The sequence below is a fragment of the Pelobates fuscus genome, chromosome 6 (assembly GCF_036172605.1).
Source record: "Pelobates fuscus isolate aPelFus1 chromosome 6, aPelFus1.pri, whole genome shotgun sequence".
Classification (NCBI taxonomy): Eukaryota; Metazoa; Chordata; class Amphibia; order Anura; family Pelobatidae; genus Pelobates; species Pelobates fuscus.
Window position 1 is genome coordinate 236,637,637 of NC_086322.1, and position 13,318 is coordinate 236,650,954.

At 43.2% G+C, this 13,318-nt stretch overlaps 1 protein-coding gene across 1 annotated transcript in view; it reads left to right on the forward strand.

Moving 5' to 3' along the window:
- ODAD4 (outer dynein arm docking complex subunit 4) overlaps nt 1-13,318 on the forward strand; it is a 40,313-nt gene that overhangs the window by 13,965 nt on the left and 13,030 nt on the right. The window contains exons 8-10 of the mRNA XM_063458895.1: nt 10,571-10,657; nt 11,921-12,117; nt 12,587-12,687. Of these exons, the coding sequence (XP_063314965.1) occupies nt 10,571-10,657; nt 11,921-12,117; nt 12,587-12,687 (385 nt within the window). The remainder of the gene's footprint in view (nt 1-10,570; nt 10,658-11,920; nt 12,118-12,586; nt 12,688-13,318) is intronic.

Here is a 13,318-nt window from a genome sequence, read left to right on the forward strand (position 1 = left end):
TAAGTTTAGTGGTCCCAAGGGCCAAATCATAGTCGCCTCGCTTGGTTGCAGAGTGAGGGCCTCACTTGTCACTCTCATTCTGTCTTATGCTTGTACATGTCACCGAGAGGCCGTTACGCTGCCACAACATTTTGTGGCCACGAATCCCAACTCTTAGATAGAGCCTCTAAAGCCGCCTGGCGATTAGCAGGGCGTCACCTGTCACAATTGTAGGTAATGTTTTGCCACTTGGCATTAGCTAGCCAGCCAGTATAGGTAGTAGGCCTCGCATAACCTCCTATTTTTAATTCTAGTATGTTGCAGCTACCTGAAGGTGCGGAGTAATTATCTATCCCCAGTACACCAGCCATATCCGTAACTCCATCTCGAGGTGGTGATACCGCAAGCCCTTTATCACTCAGATCCTGGACCATTCCAAGGATCACAGCAGAATTACACAAAAGAAACATCTCCTATTCGGCTACGGCCAGGAAAGCTGAACTGTATAGGTTACTTAATACCCAGACCGATAACAGACCGAGGCTGGAGAGGGTTCCAGTAGTGGCCAGTCTTCCGATCTACAGGCTGTTTTGTCATCGGTTCTATCCTCTTTGGGGCGAATCAATGACAAGTTGGATAGGATGGACTCCAGAACCCAATTGAGTTCTCCACCAGCACTGGTTACTCCTGATTCCGCTAATCTCCCCTGCACCCGTTCTGTTAATATTCCAATTGGCCCTACGAACCTGCATATTATTAACCCTGCACATACGGGGCCGGCTAACTTAAAAAAGGACATCTTGGAGGGGAAAGACGTGAATTTGGTCTCACTCCTCATTGCCTCCCAATATGTCCTTGAGAACAAGACATACGCTTATGGTGACGTGTCTGTAGTATTGAAATCCAGGGATCCCAGACTGAATCGCAAATTGTGCATACCGGAACTTGTTCTCGCATTTGGGATATATCGGAATGTGGTTTGTTCAGTATACCTTGACAGGGGGGAAGAATTTGATCTTTACCTCCACAAGCTGGTCGACTTGGGGCATAAGTATGGTGGCACGTCCTTTTACGACTACCACCGTTCTTTCTCTGCCAGGCGCATCTGCATCAGTGGCCCAATTCAACTACCAAGCAGACTGGAGTATGCTGGATACGGAACTGTTTTGTAGACACTTTGCAGGCCTCAAGACACCAGCTTGTACTGCCTGCTTGTTTACTTCTCACACTGCTTACTTATGCCCAAACACCCTGGAAGTGAGTGCCTTTTACCCCAACCTGACAACCACAGCCAGGCCTGACAGGGTTCTGAAAGATAAATTGGGACAGATTTTTGTGTTTTTAGTGAAGTCACAAATCTGTAACAATTTCAACTCAGGCACTTGTGGTTACAGTGCCTGCAAACTGTTGCACGTGTGCTCACAGTGTTTCCATGCACATTCTAAGACTATGTGCCTTACTAAATTATACCCCAAGTCTTATCTTTCATTGGCAATATCTCACTCTTAGGGAATTGTTGAACGACCACCACTCACAACATTTAATGGAATTTCTTGTGTCTGGGTTTACGGATGGGTTTCACACAGGTATCATTTACATGCCTTCAGGGATAGTCGAATGCAACAACTTACAGACAGCTCTTGCTAACACTGACACTATCAATGAGTTGCTCAAGAAAGAAAAGAAGTAGATCAGGGGTTTTTATTAGGTCCGTTCAACTCTCCACCCTTTTCCATGTGGAGAACTAACCCCATAAGTATGATCACTGGTAAAACTTCTAAAAAGCAAAGGTTAATCATCAACCTCTCTGCTCCCCACGCTACTACAACACCTAGTCTCAACTCTCTCTTATTCCATCTGAGGAATTTTCGCTCCAATACGCTACCGTTGACAATGCCATAGATGCCATCCTGTCAGCTGGAGTAGGAGCTTGGCTTATCAAAACCGATATAGTGAATGCCTTCAAGCTCCTCCCTATTCACCCTTCACTTTGGCATCTACATGGTGTTAAGTGGCAAGGTTCATACTATTTCTTCACACGTCTCACTTTTGGTTAGAAAAACAGTCCAAGGATCTTTGATATGTTCACTGAGATGTTGTGTTGGATGCTACCTAACATCTGTAGATGCCCAGCAGTGATTCATTACCTGGATGACTTTCTGACTGTAGACGATAACTTACTACCTCCCAGCAGCCTCCATGCTGCTATCAGTGGCGTCACTAGGGGGGGGGCATGGCCCCCCCTAGATCAGACTGTGCCCCCCTTTGTGCCCCCTCAACTGTAAATGAAGTTACTGCTCGCTGGGCTCCCTCCATGTTACTGAGAGCCCAGCCCCTGAGCAGTTGGATCCTGCAGGCAGGGGAATCCCCCTGCCTGTAAACACGGAGAGACACTGGAGGGAGGAGGGAGCAGGAAAGCAGGCTGTGCTCTCTGTGCACTGCTCTCCTGCTCCCCCAGCAGACACGAAGGGGAGACTTCCTGCAGGCTGGAGAATGGATCCTCCTCCACAGCACCAGCACAGGTATTGCCCACATGGAGCCTAAGGGGGGCTGATTTTGTGTATGTTTGTGTGTTTGTGTATAAAGTGTGACTGTAAACTGGCGTGAGTGACATTGTGTGTGTGTATACTTAATTACAGTGAGTGTGAGTGACATTGTGTGTGTGTATACTTAATTACAGTGTGTGTTAGTGAGAGTGTGAGTGACATTGTGTGTGTATATACTTAATTACAGTGTGTTAGTGAGAGTGTGTGACATTGTGTGTGTATATACTTAATTACAGTGTGTGTTAGTGAGAGTGTGAGTGACATTGTGTGTGTATATACTTAATTACAGTGTGTGTTAGTGAGAGTGTGAGTGACATTGTGTGTGTATATACTTAATTACAGTGAGTGTGAGTGACATTGTGTGTGTATACTTAATTACAGTGTGTGTTAGTGAGAGTGTGAGTGACATTGTGTGTGTATATACTTAATTACAGTGAGTGTGAGTGACATTGTGTGTATACTTCAGTAAGAGTGTGTCTTAGTGAGAGTGTGTAAGTGACAATGTGCGCTTACTGAAGAGTGTGTGAGTGACCATGTAACCCATTATATTCATCATACATTTTATAGATTATAAGGAAAAAAATGTTTTACTTATAGTGAACCTGTCAGACAGGTTTACTGTAACATTAAAGGGACGCTATAGTCACCGAGACCACTTCAGCTCAATGAAGTGGTCTGGGTGCCAGGTCCCTCAGGTTTTAACCATTCAGATGTCAACATAGCAGTTTCAGAGAAACTGCTATGTTTACATAGCAGGGTTAATTCAACCTCTAGTGGCTGTCTTCCTGAGAGCCGCTAGAGGCGCTTCTGCGACGCTGGATGCGAAAATCGCATCCAGCGTGCAGAACGTCCATAGGAAAGCATTGAGAAATGCTTTCCTATGGACTGTTTGAATGCGCACGCGGCTCCACTCGGGAGCTGTCGTCGGCGGGGGAAGGAGAGGCCACCAGCACAGAGGGAGCCCGGCCCTGGATTAAAGTAAGACCTTCAGCCCAGAGGGAGGGGGACCCTTAGGATTGTATAGTGTCAGGAAAACAGGTTTGTTTTCCTGACACTATAGTGATCCTTTATTTAAATTAAACCCATAAATTACGTAAATCCCACAATATTATAAATAAAATCCCACCAAATGAATGAAAACATTATCACAGCTATAAATTATATATTCAATGTAAAATGTATGTATTGCAGACATCCCAACATGCAAAAATGCATTTCAGGGAGGTGGCCTCACAAGCTACAGCGCCACCCCCGCTCCACCAACACACACAGATACACATACTGTATATACACACACACTCTGGCACATACACACTGACACACAGATACAGACATTGAAACGTAAACTGGCACATACACTCAGATACACACACTGGCACTGAGATACACACACTGATGCATACACTCAGATACACACTGAAACACAGATACACAGATACACACACTGAAACACACACACACAGATAAACATACACTCATATACACGCACATATTGATATTGACATGCACACAAGTCATACTTTATTGATTTGCAGCCACCTTCCTGTTAGCTTACCTTTGTGTCCAGCCAGGGTGGCTTGCTGAGAGTTCTGTTGCTGGCTGAGGCTGATGGGAGTGAGCATGCAGCAGCAGCTCACTCCAGCCTTTTGCTCTGCCTCCATGCTGCTGCCTCCTCCCGGGCGGCAGCTCAGTGTGAATCAGGGAGAAAGTGATAGGCTGTCATCACTTCCTCCCTGCCAGCTGATATCACAGGGGCCCGGCTCTTAATGGGCCAGCAAACCTCGGGGGCCTAGTGAAATCATGATTTCCGGTATATTGTGTATGATCTGCGGGTGCCAGGGAGCTGCTTTCAACATGCAGGAGTCTCCCAGGACTACCGGGAGACTTGGGATGTCTGGTATTAGGCAGTATGTGTGTGTGTGTGTGTGTATGGGTGTATGTATTAGGCAGTGTGTGTGTATGGGTGTATGTATTAGGCAGTGTGTGTGTATGGGTGTATGTATTAGGCAATATATGTGTATAGATGTATGTATTGTGCAATATGTGTGTACAGATGCATGTATTAGGCAGTATGTGTGTATGGATGTAGGTATTAGGCAGTATGTGTGTATAGATGTATGTGTGTATGGATGTAAGTATTAATCAGTGTGCATGTATGGATCTATGTATTAGGCAGTGTGCCTGTACAGTGTGCCTGTATTAGGCAATAGGTGTGCAGGAGCAGAGCAAACAGAGAGGAGCAGAGCAAGTAGAGAGGCGCAGAGCAAGCAGAGAGGAGGAGAGCCAGTAGAGAGGAGCGGAGCAGAGCAAGCAGAGAGGAGCAGAGCAAAGCAGCGCAAGTTGAGAGTAGCGGAGCAGAGCAAAAAAAGGGGAGCAAAGCAAGCAGAGAGGAGCAAGAGCAGAGCATGCAGAGAGGAGCAAAAGCAGAGCATGCAAATAGAAGCACAGCATGCAGAGAGGAGGCAGAGCAGAGAGGAGGCAGAGCAGAGAGGAGGCAGAGAGGAGGCAGAGAGGAGGCGAGCAAGTAGAGAGTAGCAGAGCAAAGCAAGTAGAGAGGAGCAGAGCAAGCAGAGAGGAAGCGGAGCAAAGCAAGTAGAGAGGAGCAGAGCAAGAAGAGAGGAGGCAGAGCAGAGAGGAGCGGAGCAGAGCAAGCAGAGAGGGAGCAAAGCAAGTAGAGAGTAGCAGAGCAAGCAGAGAGGAAGCAGAGCAAAGCAAGTAGAGAGTAGCAGAGCAAGCAGAGAGCAAGCAGAGCAAATCAAGCAGAGCGGAGCAGAGCAAGCAGAGAGGAAGCAGAGCAAAGCAAGTAGAGAGGAGCAGAGCAAGCAGAGAGGAAGCAGAGCAAATCAAGTAGAGAGGAGCAGAGCAAGCAGAGAGGAAGCAGAGCAAATCAAGTAGAGAGGAGCAGAGCAAGCAGAGAGGAAGCAGAGCAAAGCAAGTAGAGAGTAGCAGAGCAAGTAGAGAGGAAGCAGAGCAAAGCAAGTAGAGAGGAGCTGAGCAAGCAGAGAGGAGCTGAGCAAGCAGAGAGGAAGCAGAGCAAAGCAAGTAGAGAGTAGCAGAGAGGAAGCAGAGCAAAGCAAGTAGAGAGGAGGCAGAGCAAGCAGAGAGGAGAGGAGCGGAGCAGAGCAAGCAGAGAGGAAGCAGAGCAAAGCAAGTAAAGAGGAGCAGAGCAAGCAGAGAGGTGTAGAGCAAGCAGAAAGGAGCAAGAGCAAAGGAGGCAGAGCAGAGCAAGCAGAGAGGAGCAGGTATTGTGGCCAGTGTCCTGTGCCACATCTAGGTTCTGATAAAAGTGAATTAATTGTCATGATTACAGTGAGTGCTGTGAGTGTGACAAAAGTGACTTACTCCTGAATGCAGACAGTGAGTGGTATGACAGTGGCACTTACTCTTGACATTGCAGACAGTGGTGTGACCAGAGATTGCAGGCAGTTTGCAGTGCGGCCCCACATAATGTGTGAAACCTTACCTACCTGAGAGTGCAATTTGCAGAGGGACTGAGTGAGCGGAGCAGACACTCCAGACAGTGGCAATACTACTGTAAGTAACGTGAACTTTAATTGCAGCTTTTGATTAAATGATATGTATGTACCCAGGATTACATATTGTGAGCATGAGAATGAAACAAGTAATTTTAGTTTGTGTTGGTATACTATTCACCAACTATAGGTCAGCGCACAAACTTTAGTGCCATCCATTTTTAGTTGTTCATGGAAGTAGAGCTAAATCTGCTCTTCTTACAGGAAAAAATCATTTGAGTTAGCCTTTCAAAATACAACTTTGTGTCACTTTAAAATGCTTATACTGTAGTGTAGAGAATACACTGTTAAGTGACCATTTTCTATGTTTGTGAAATATTTATATAAAATTGTTAATTGTAAATTATTTTAAAAAATAAATTTTGTTAACTTTTAAATGTTCTCCACGTTTGTGTGTGTGTGTGTGTGTGTGTGTGTGTGTGTATATATATATATATATATATATATATATATATATATATATATATATATATACACACACACACACACATATTGTAATTGCCCCCCTACTTTTGTCCCTAGCCCCCCGTGTGCCCCCCCCCCCTAAATATAAATGCTGGAGACGCCACTGGCTGCTATACAACTTTTCGAGCGATTGGGCGTCCTTATTTCACCAAATAAGACTGAAGGTCTCGATACTATTATCAATTTCCTAGGGGTATGTAGCGGATTGTAGCAAGCCTGTCCTGAAATATTTATATAAGACTGCATTTGTTTTATTGTATCTGTGTATATATGTAATAGATGTGTATTTTCATATGTGGGTTCGGTAGTCTCATAGGAATGAAACTACCGAACCATCAGACCTCGTTAAGCGTTCACACTTCTCCCAAACCGCAGCTTAATGGGTAATTGGTACATCCCTGGGTGGCCGCTGTTCGGTATACGAACCACACGCGTCGGCCATCTTCCGCATAAAAATCTCAGCGTGTTTGGTCGTCGAGTGTCTGGAACTCAAATCGGACACTCAGAAAACCGAACACCGCTGAGACCTCCAGAGTTCCGTAACTACCGAACGGAGGGACCAGACTACCCCCCGTTCGGTAGAAACAGAGTACCGAAAAAGGGGACTACAATGTAGGTAATATTAAGTGTGGGTGGCAAGGATTGTTATGTTTTTTTACTGCCGAACGGAGACCGACCGCAGGGCCCAAACACATGGAACCCTTTTCGGATACTACCTCGTGTGTGGTCGGTCAAACTTCACCCTCCACCTAACTCCGGAACCCCTGGTCCGATCTGGGTGAATTTTGGATATATTATTCACCCAGATCAGGGCTACCTGGCGGTACCCTAAGAATTATGCTATCTACTGGTTATGGGGTACATCCAGGTTTTGGGGAATTGTATGGTTCAAATAATAGGATTATGAGTCACCTTGAGGGGAGGAGATGTGTGGGAGTTAACTATTACTGTATTGGTTGATGTCCTAATGTTTGTAAATCCCTCCCTTGCATGGGAGAAACCCTTAAAAGGAGACTGTGGGAATAAAAGTTCAGTTCTGCTCCTGATGCTGTGTGTCGTCCAGTTATTGGGAGTGCTGTTGGGATATTGTTGGATTATTTTGCCTGCTGGAATTACTACTCTATGGATCTATAATACTTGTTCCTGAGCCTCATTGGGATCTTAAGTGGAGAATAGCTGTGGAATATCAGCTCTCCGCTACAGGGTGGTTTTGGACTCCGTTCATATGCAAGCCAGCCTCCCTACTGAAAAGATTGAACTCATCCTATCTTGTATCAATCAGTACCTTGAAGCAGGTTCTTGCAATAGGAGAGAACTCCAATCACTGTTGGGTTCCCTCAATTTTGCTATGAACATCATTCCGCAAGGCAGGTCATTTATATCCAGATTACTTTGTCTTTTCTCTCAATTTCAGTCAGATTCCTCCCACATTGTGCTGGATCTGCATGCCACCGCCGACTTACGCATGTGGAGGGAATTCCTGCTAAATTGGAATGGAAAAAAGCATATTTATTCCGATACTAACTGGCAAGTTTTTTTCAATCTGGTCAGATGCTGCTGCCACATCCAGTTTTGCAGCAATATTTGGCAATAAGTGAATAAGAATTCACTAACACTTTGGCATTATTTGAACTTTATCCGATCGTGGCGGCTGCAGTCAAATGGGGCGTATGCTAGTCAGGTAATACGGTACGATGCTTTTCCGACAACATGGCTACATGCCACATTGTTAACAAGGGACGCTCGTCATCCCTGACCATCATGCATTTCATAAGGAAGCTGACATGGCTAGCTGCTACACATTATTTTTTCTTGATATGTGCACATGTTCTTGGTGTTCTAAATTTCGCAGCAGCTATTTGTCTCGATCTAGATTTCAGGCGTTTCGGGCAGCATTGCCAAAAGTGGCCCAGGTTGCTACCCCGGCACCACATTGGCAGGAACTGGTCATGGACTAGATAATCTACTAGCTCATGGGTGCTACCTCTCACAATTAGGTTTTTCCACTAACCCGAAGAAACCTTATGATAGGGCTTTTCACATTTTTAACAGAGTACCACATTATAGACAAATTAACTATGGAAACTTTTGTTGCTTTTGATTTCCTTTTCCCACCTTTACCTATAGCCAGTAGTGTACTAAAGGGGGAGCTGTCCATCCTGGGTGTCACTCACTAGGTGGGTGTCTGGGGCCGGGGCACACTTTCATATGCAATGGGACTGAGCCGCTTACAAGAGTCTCCAGTTGTTCACTTCACATCCAGCAGCAGCATGTCCTCTGTTCTCGCGATCTGCGAGAGCATTGTCGCGTGTTGCTATGGCAACCCGCTGCAACACCTTCGCGGATCGTGAGAACAGAGGACATGCTGCTGCTGGATGTGAAGCAAATGTGGTGACTCCTGGGCCCCTCTTCACTGGGCAACCATACTGTGCCACCGGACCACAAGGGAACATAGTGTGTCCCTCCTCCCAGGACACAGGTAAGAGTCAGGGAGGACACACGCACACAAACAATACACACTGCTCACTATACACCAACTACACACACTGCATACACCCTATACACACACACAGTGCATACACTACACACACTGCATATACTATGCACACACGCACTGCATAGACTATACACACTGCATACAATAAACACACACTTTTACCTGTGTATCTGTATGTATGTGTCTGTGTCTTTGTATCTGTGTGTCAGTGTTTGTCTGTATCTGTGCATTACTGTGTTTCTATGTGTCTGTGTCTGTGTCTGTGTATCTGGATACCAGTGTGTGCATCTGTGTGTATATGTAGCTGCATGTGTGCCAGTGTGTTTATATTTGAGTATATGTGAATACATCTCAGCATTTCGCCAACACTACACACAAATACACCCCTGCATCCAAATATCAACATTACATAAAAACACACCACAAATTCAAAAAACACATTACACAAAAATGCACGCCTGCATTTAAATGCCAACTCTACATACAAACCCCTCCCTACATTCACTAACACATATTTCATACAAAAACATGCTTACATTCAAACACGCAAACACTGGTGAGTGCTAAATACATTTTTTAAAAATGCAAACACTGCTCAATGCTAAATAAATTTTAAAAAAAAAATGTTGTAGGTCTTTTTTACATTTTTTTTAATTGTGGGGAGAGGGGGGGTTGCCAAATGTAGGATCCGCCTTGGGTGCCAAATGCTCCAGGTATGCACCTGCCTAAAGCTATCATTCAACACTATTAAATTATACCTTACTGGCATTCAACACCATATCCTCACCACATGGCCTAATAAGCAATGCTTCCTTTCATCCTACCAGATAAAAGCTATATTGAAAGGTATCAAAGACTCCACACCTATACCTACACCTTCAAGACTACAGATACACGATCACTTGTTCCAGTCACTTTCAGACCTCCTAGATGCCTCATCATTTGAAACACTGACAAATCACGTCATTAAAACTGCCATCTATTTAGCATTCTACGGGATTACACTACCTACTACTAGGTTTATGCTTTATGCTAGAATGTTGTGGGTTCAGTTAGACGTTAACCCAGGAAATTACTCAGGTCATTCAATCCGTATAGGAGCCACTACCACATTATCCGAGAGGAATATTCCCATACACATTATCAAAACGTAAGGTCGGTGGAAGTCCACTGCCTACACTAGATACATACCTCAACCTGTATAAGAAGTACCTCTAGCTTTCCGGAATATGAATATGTAATGTATTTATGTTGTATTTGTAGGCTGAATAACATTTTTGTTATGATATCTCTCTTGTTGCCCTCTTTATTTCATGCGTACCGCATCGTCGGTTCCGGCACACCACAACCGACTTTGCCCCTTCCCTGTATGTTTTATATCTCTAACTCTATGGCTTTTGATGCCCTGAACACGAATACTGTATAATCATGTATAATCTACTTATAAGAAAGTAAACAGATTATGTTCTGCATACTGGTTCTGATGTTTGTAGGTCATTGACATTTAACCGCTGCTCCAAATGTAAATCTTGATTATTCAATTTTTTCAGCAACCTAACTGCATCAAACTCAAGAGCTCTTGATAACATTGGTAGAGTCAATGCAAGGATTGGGAAATTTAAGGATGCAATCAAAGCGTAAGTAGTGTTCCATTTTCAAAAGACCTGAAGCGTGATAGACCATGATAGACCTAGGCCAAATCATTTAGGTCTATCACACTGTTACTATTAGCTTTCATGTTCTATTCTAAGATTCTAACTTCTAATTCTAAGTAAAAAATGTTATTTAATATCATATATAATAATACTATATCATCGTATCAGGATATATTACTTACTAATACACTGTCTTGGAAAGTTAACGTACACATATGGACCAAGAGGGCTGCTTTCACTTAAATGTGCATAAATTACAATGGTTCTGCTTGGACCATTTACCAGAATATACAAGTCCAAGCGCACTTGCTCAGATATAAACTGGCTTCTAAGCCAACAAAAATTTCTTGATGTAAAAACACCTCACTTGGGCAACAATACCATACCTGTATATGATCATATATTGCATAAGCCTTCATCAACATCGATATACCCCATCCTGGCAGGTTTTACTCTAACAACCTGACGCCTGTTTTTTAACCCACTTAGTTGTGAAATCCATCCTCCAAGGAAGGTTGGTATGACTCTCTAAGATTTGCAAGAGGGCAACAATCACCTGAACTTGGATACATTATCTTGATGCTGCTGTGACCAATAGATGCAACATATAGAATCCATGTGTTGTATTCATAAAAAGTTATAGTCATTGCGTTTTGCCCTGTAGTTGTTTGGTTCCCTGTTTTTCCGTAATCTGGTTAACTACAGTTTTTGTGGTTATTCTCCCCTTTTTGTAGTATGTAATTAGCTTTTTACGTTTATTAATTTTCTTGACTTGTATTTCTTCCTATCCATACTCTTTCTATATGTTACTTCTTTGATCCTATCAATAGTATTAAACAAATTTAAAACTTGACTATAATGACCTTTATTATTTTATGATTTCTGGAGTCCTCTTTTGTTCAAGTAGTACTGGTCCAACTTTTGAATTCTGAGTTTCTTTAACAACAAAGGAAAACCCTGGGCCACATGAAATAACATTACTGTTGTTCATGAAATGTTAATATATTTCACAGCATAACAAGTACTATAAATCAGATGTCTGTTTTGAAAATAATCTACCAATGAAACATTTATAGCCCTATAAATATGCCAACACAGCAGTGCTTGAGATCAGTGCAAATGTAAAAGTCTGAAATCGTAAACCATAGAGAGGGAAATCATTCTGAATGTCATTCAATGGAAAAAAATATTAATTAAGATGCTGGAAGACTCAAATGATGGTGATAATGATATGTCCATTCATAGGTGGGAAGAGAAAATCCCTTTGGCCAATTCAAGTCTGGAGAAAACATGGCTGTTCCATGAGATTGGAAGATGCTATCTGGCATTAGAAGCACCAGTTGAAGCTAGGGATTATGGAGAAAAATCTCAGGTGGCTGCGGAGGAAGCTGAGGACACTGAGTGGCAGCTAAATGCCAGCGTCTTAGTGGCACAGGCCCAAGGTAATATATTATTCACGATATGTAAATCTGTTGGTACCTCCAATAAGGAAAAACCTTCTGATTAACATATGCTACTTATAAGTAATTCAAAATAAAACCATTTAAATTGCAGAAATATCACATGCAGTAAATTATTATAGCATAGAAATGCTGATTTGCAATAAGTAACCAATAAATACAATTACCAATTCAAACATTTTCTCATCTGAGCATGCTAAAGCACAGTTTACAGAAAATTATTTGAGGGCTTCTTTACAACCCAAAACTTGTGATTGAAAAGTCTAATGCAGCTCATCATTATTTATAAAATACCTATTTAATTCGTACTTTAAGTTTTATTAAACATTGTGTCTCCATTTTGAACACCAATTTAATGTTTGAAGAGCACAGCAACATTTATGTGTGAACATGCAACCGCTATCACTAGATTTTGACCTACTGTTATTGGTATTGACTTATTTCTGTAAAGTGAAGCTAGAGGAGTATGAGTCAGCAGTTACCAACTTTGAGAAAGCCCTCGAGAATGCAAAACTACTCCACAATGAGGATGCTAAGATTGCCATCATAAATGTGAGTACACTTTATCATTTTACTAATTTGACTTGGGTTCTTCAGTTCTGATTTTATTATTAACAATAATAATTAGAACATGGTTGTGGCGGAACCTGCCTCGCCACTGGGCATTGGAGAGGCCTGGCTGCCCGCCTCCTACCTGCTGACTATGGTCCCTGGTAAATTTGTACCTTTGAATACAATATTCGGGCATGTGGTATTTTATATTGCTGCTACTGGCCCTTTAAGGGCCATCCGTGGACATATTATGACTTTTAGGAACAATGCCCCTTTAAGACTGTGTAGCAGATTGCATTCAGGCTGTCTTTAATATTATGTGTTCGGTAAACTGTGTTATATTGAGTGAAACTACCGAACAACCAGACCACCCAGGATTAAAGTGTGCCTCCAATTACCGTTCGCAACAATGTTGCAAACGGGTAATTGGCAATGCGTGTAATGTGTGGTTTTGTCCTCTGGGTGGCCGGCATTCGGGAAACGAACACGTGGCGGCGGCCATCTTAAACTCCCGAACAGCGGTGTTTTGCCGTCGAGTGTCTGGAACTAAAATCGGACACTCGACTAGGCAAACACCGCTGAGACCTCCAGACTTCCATGAATTCGTGTAGAAACTACAGAATGGCCCGCC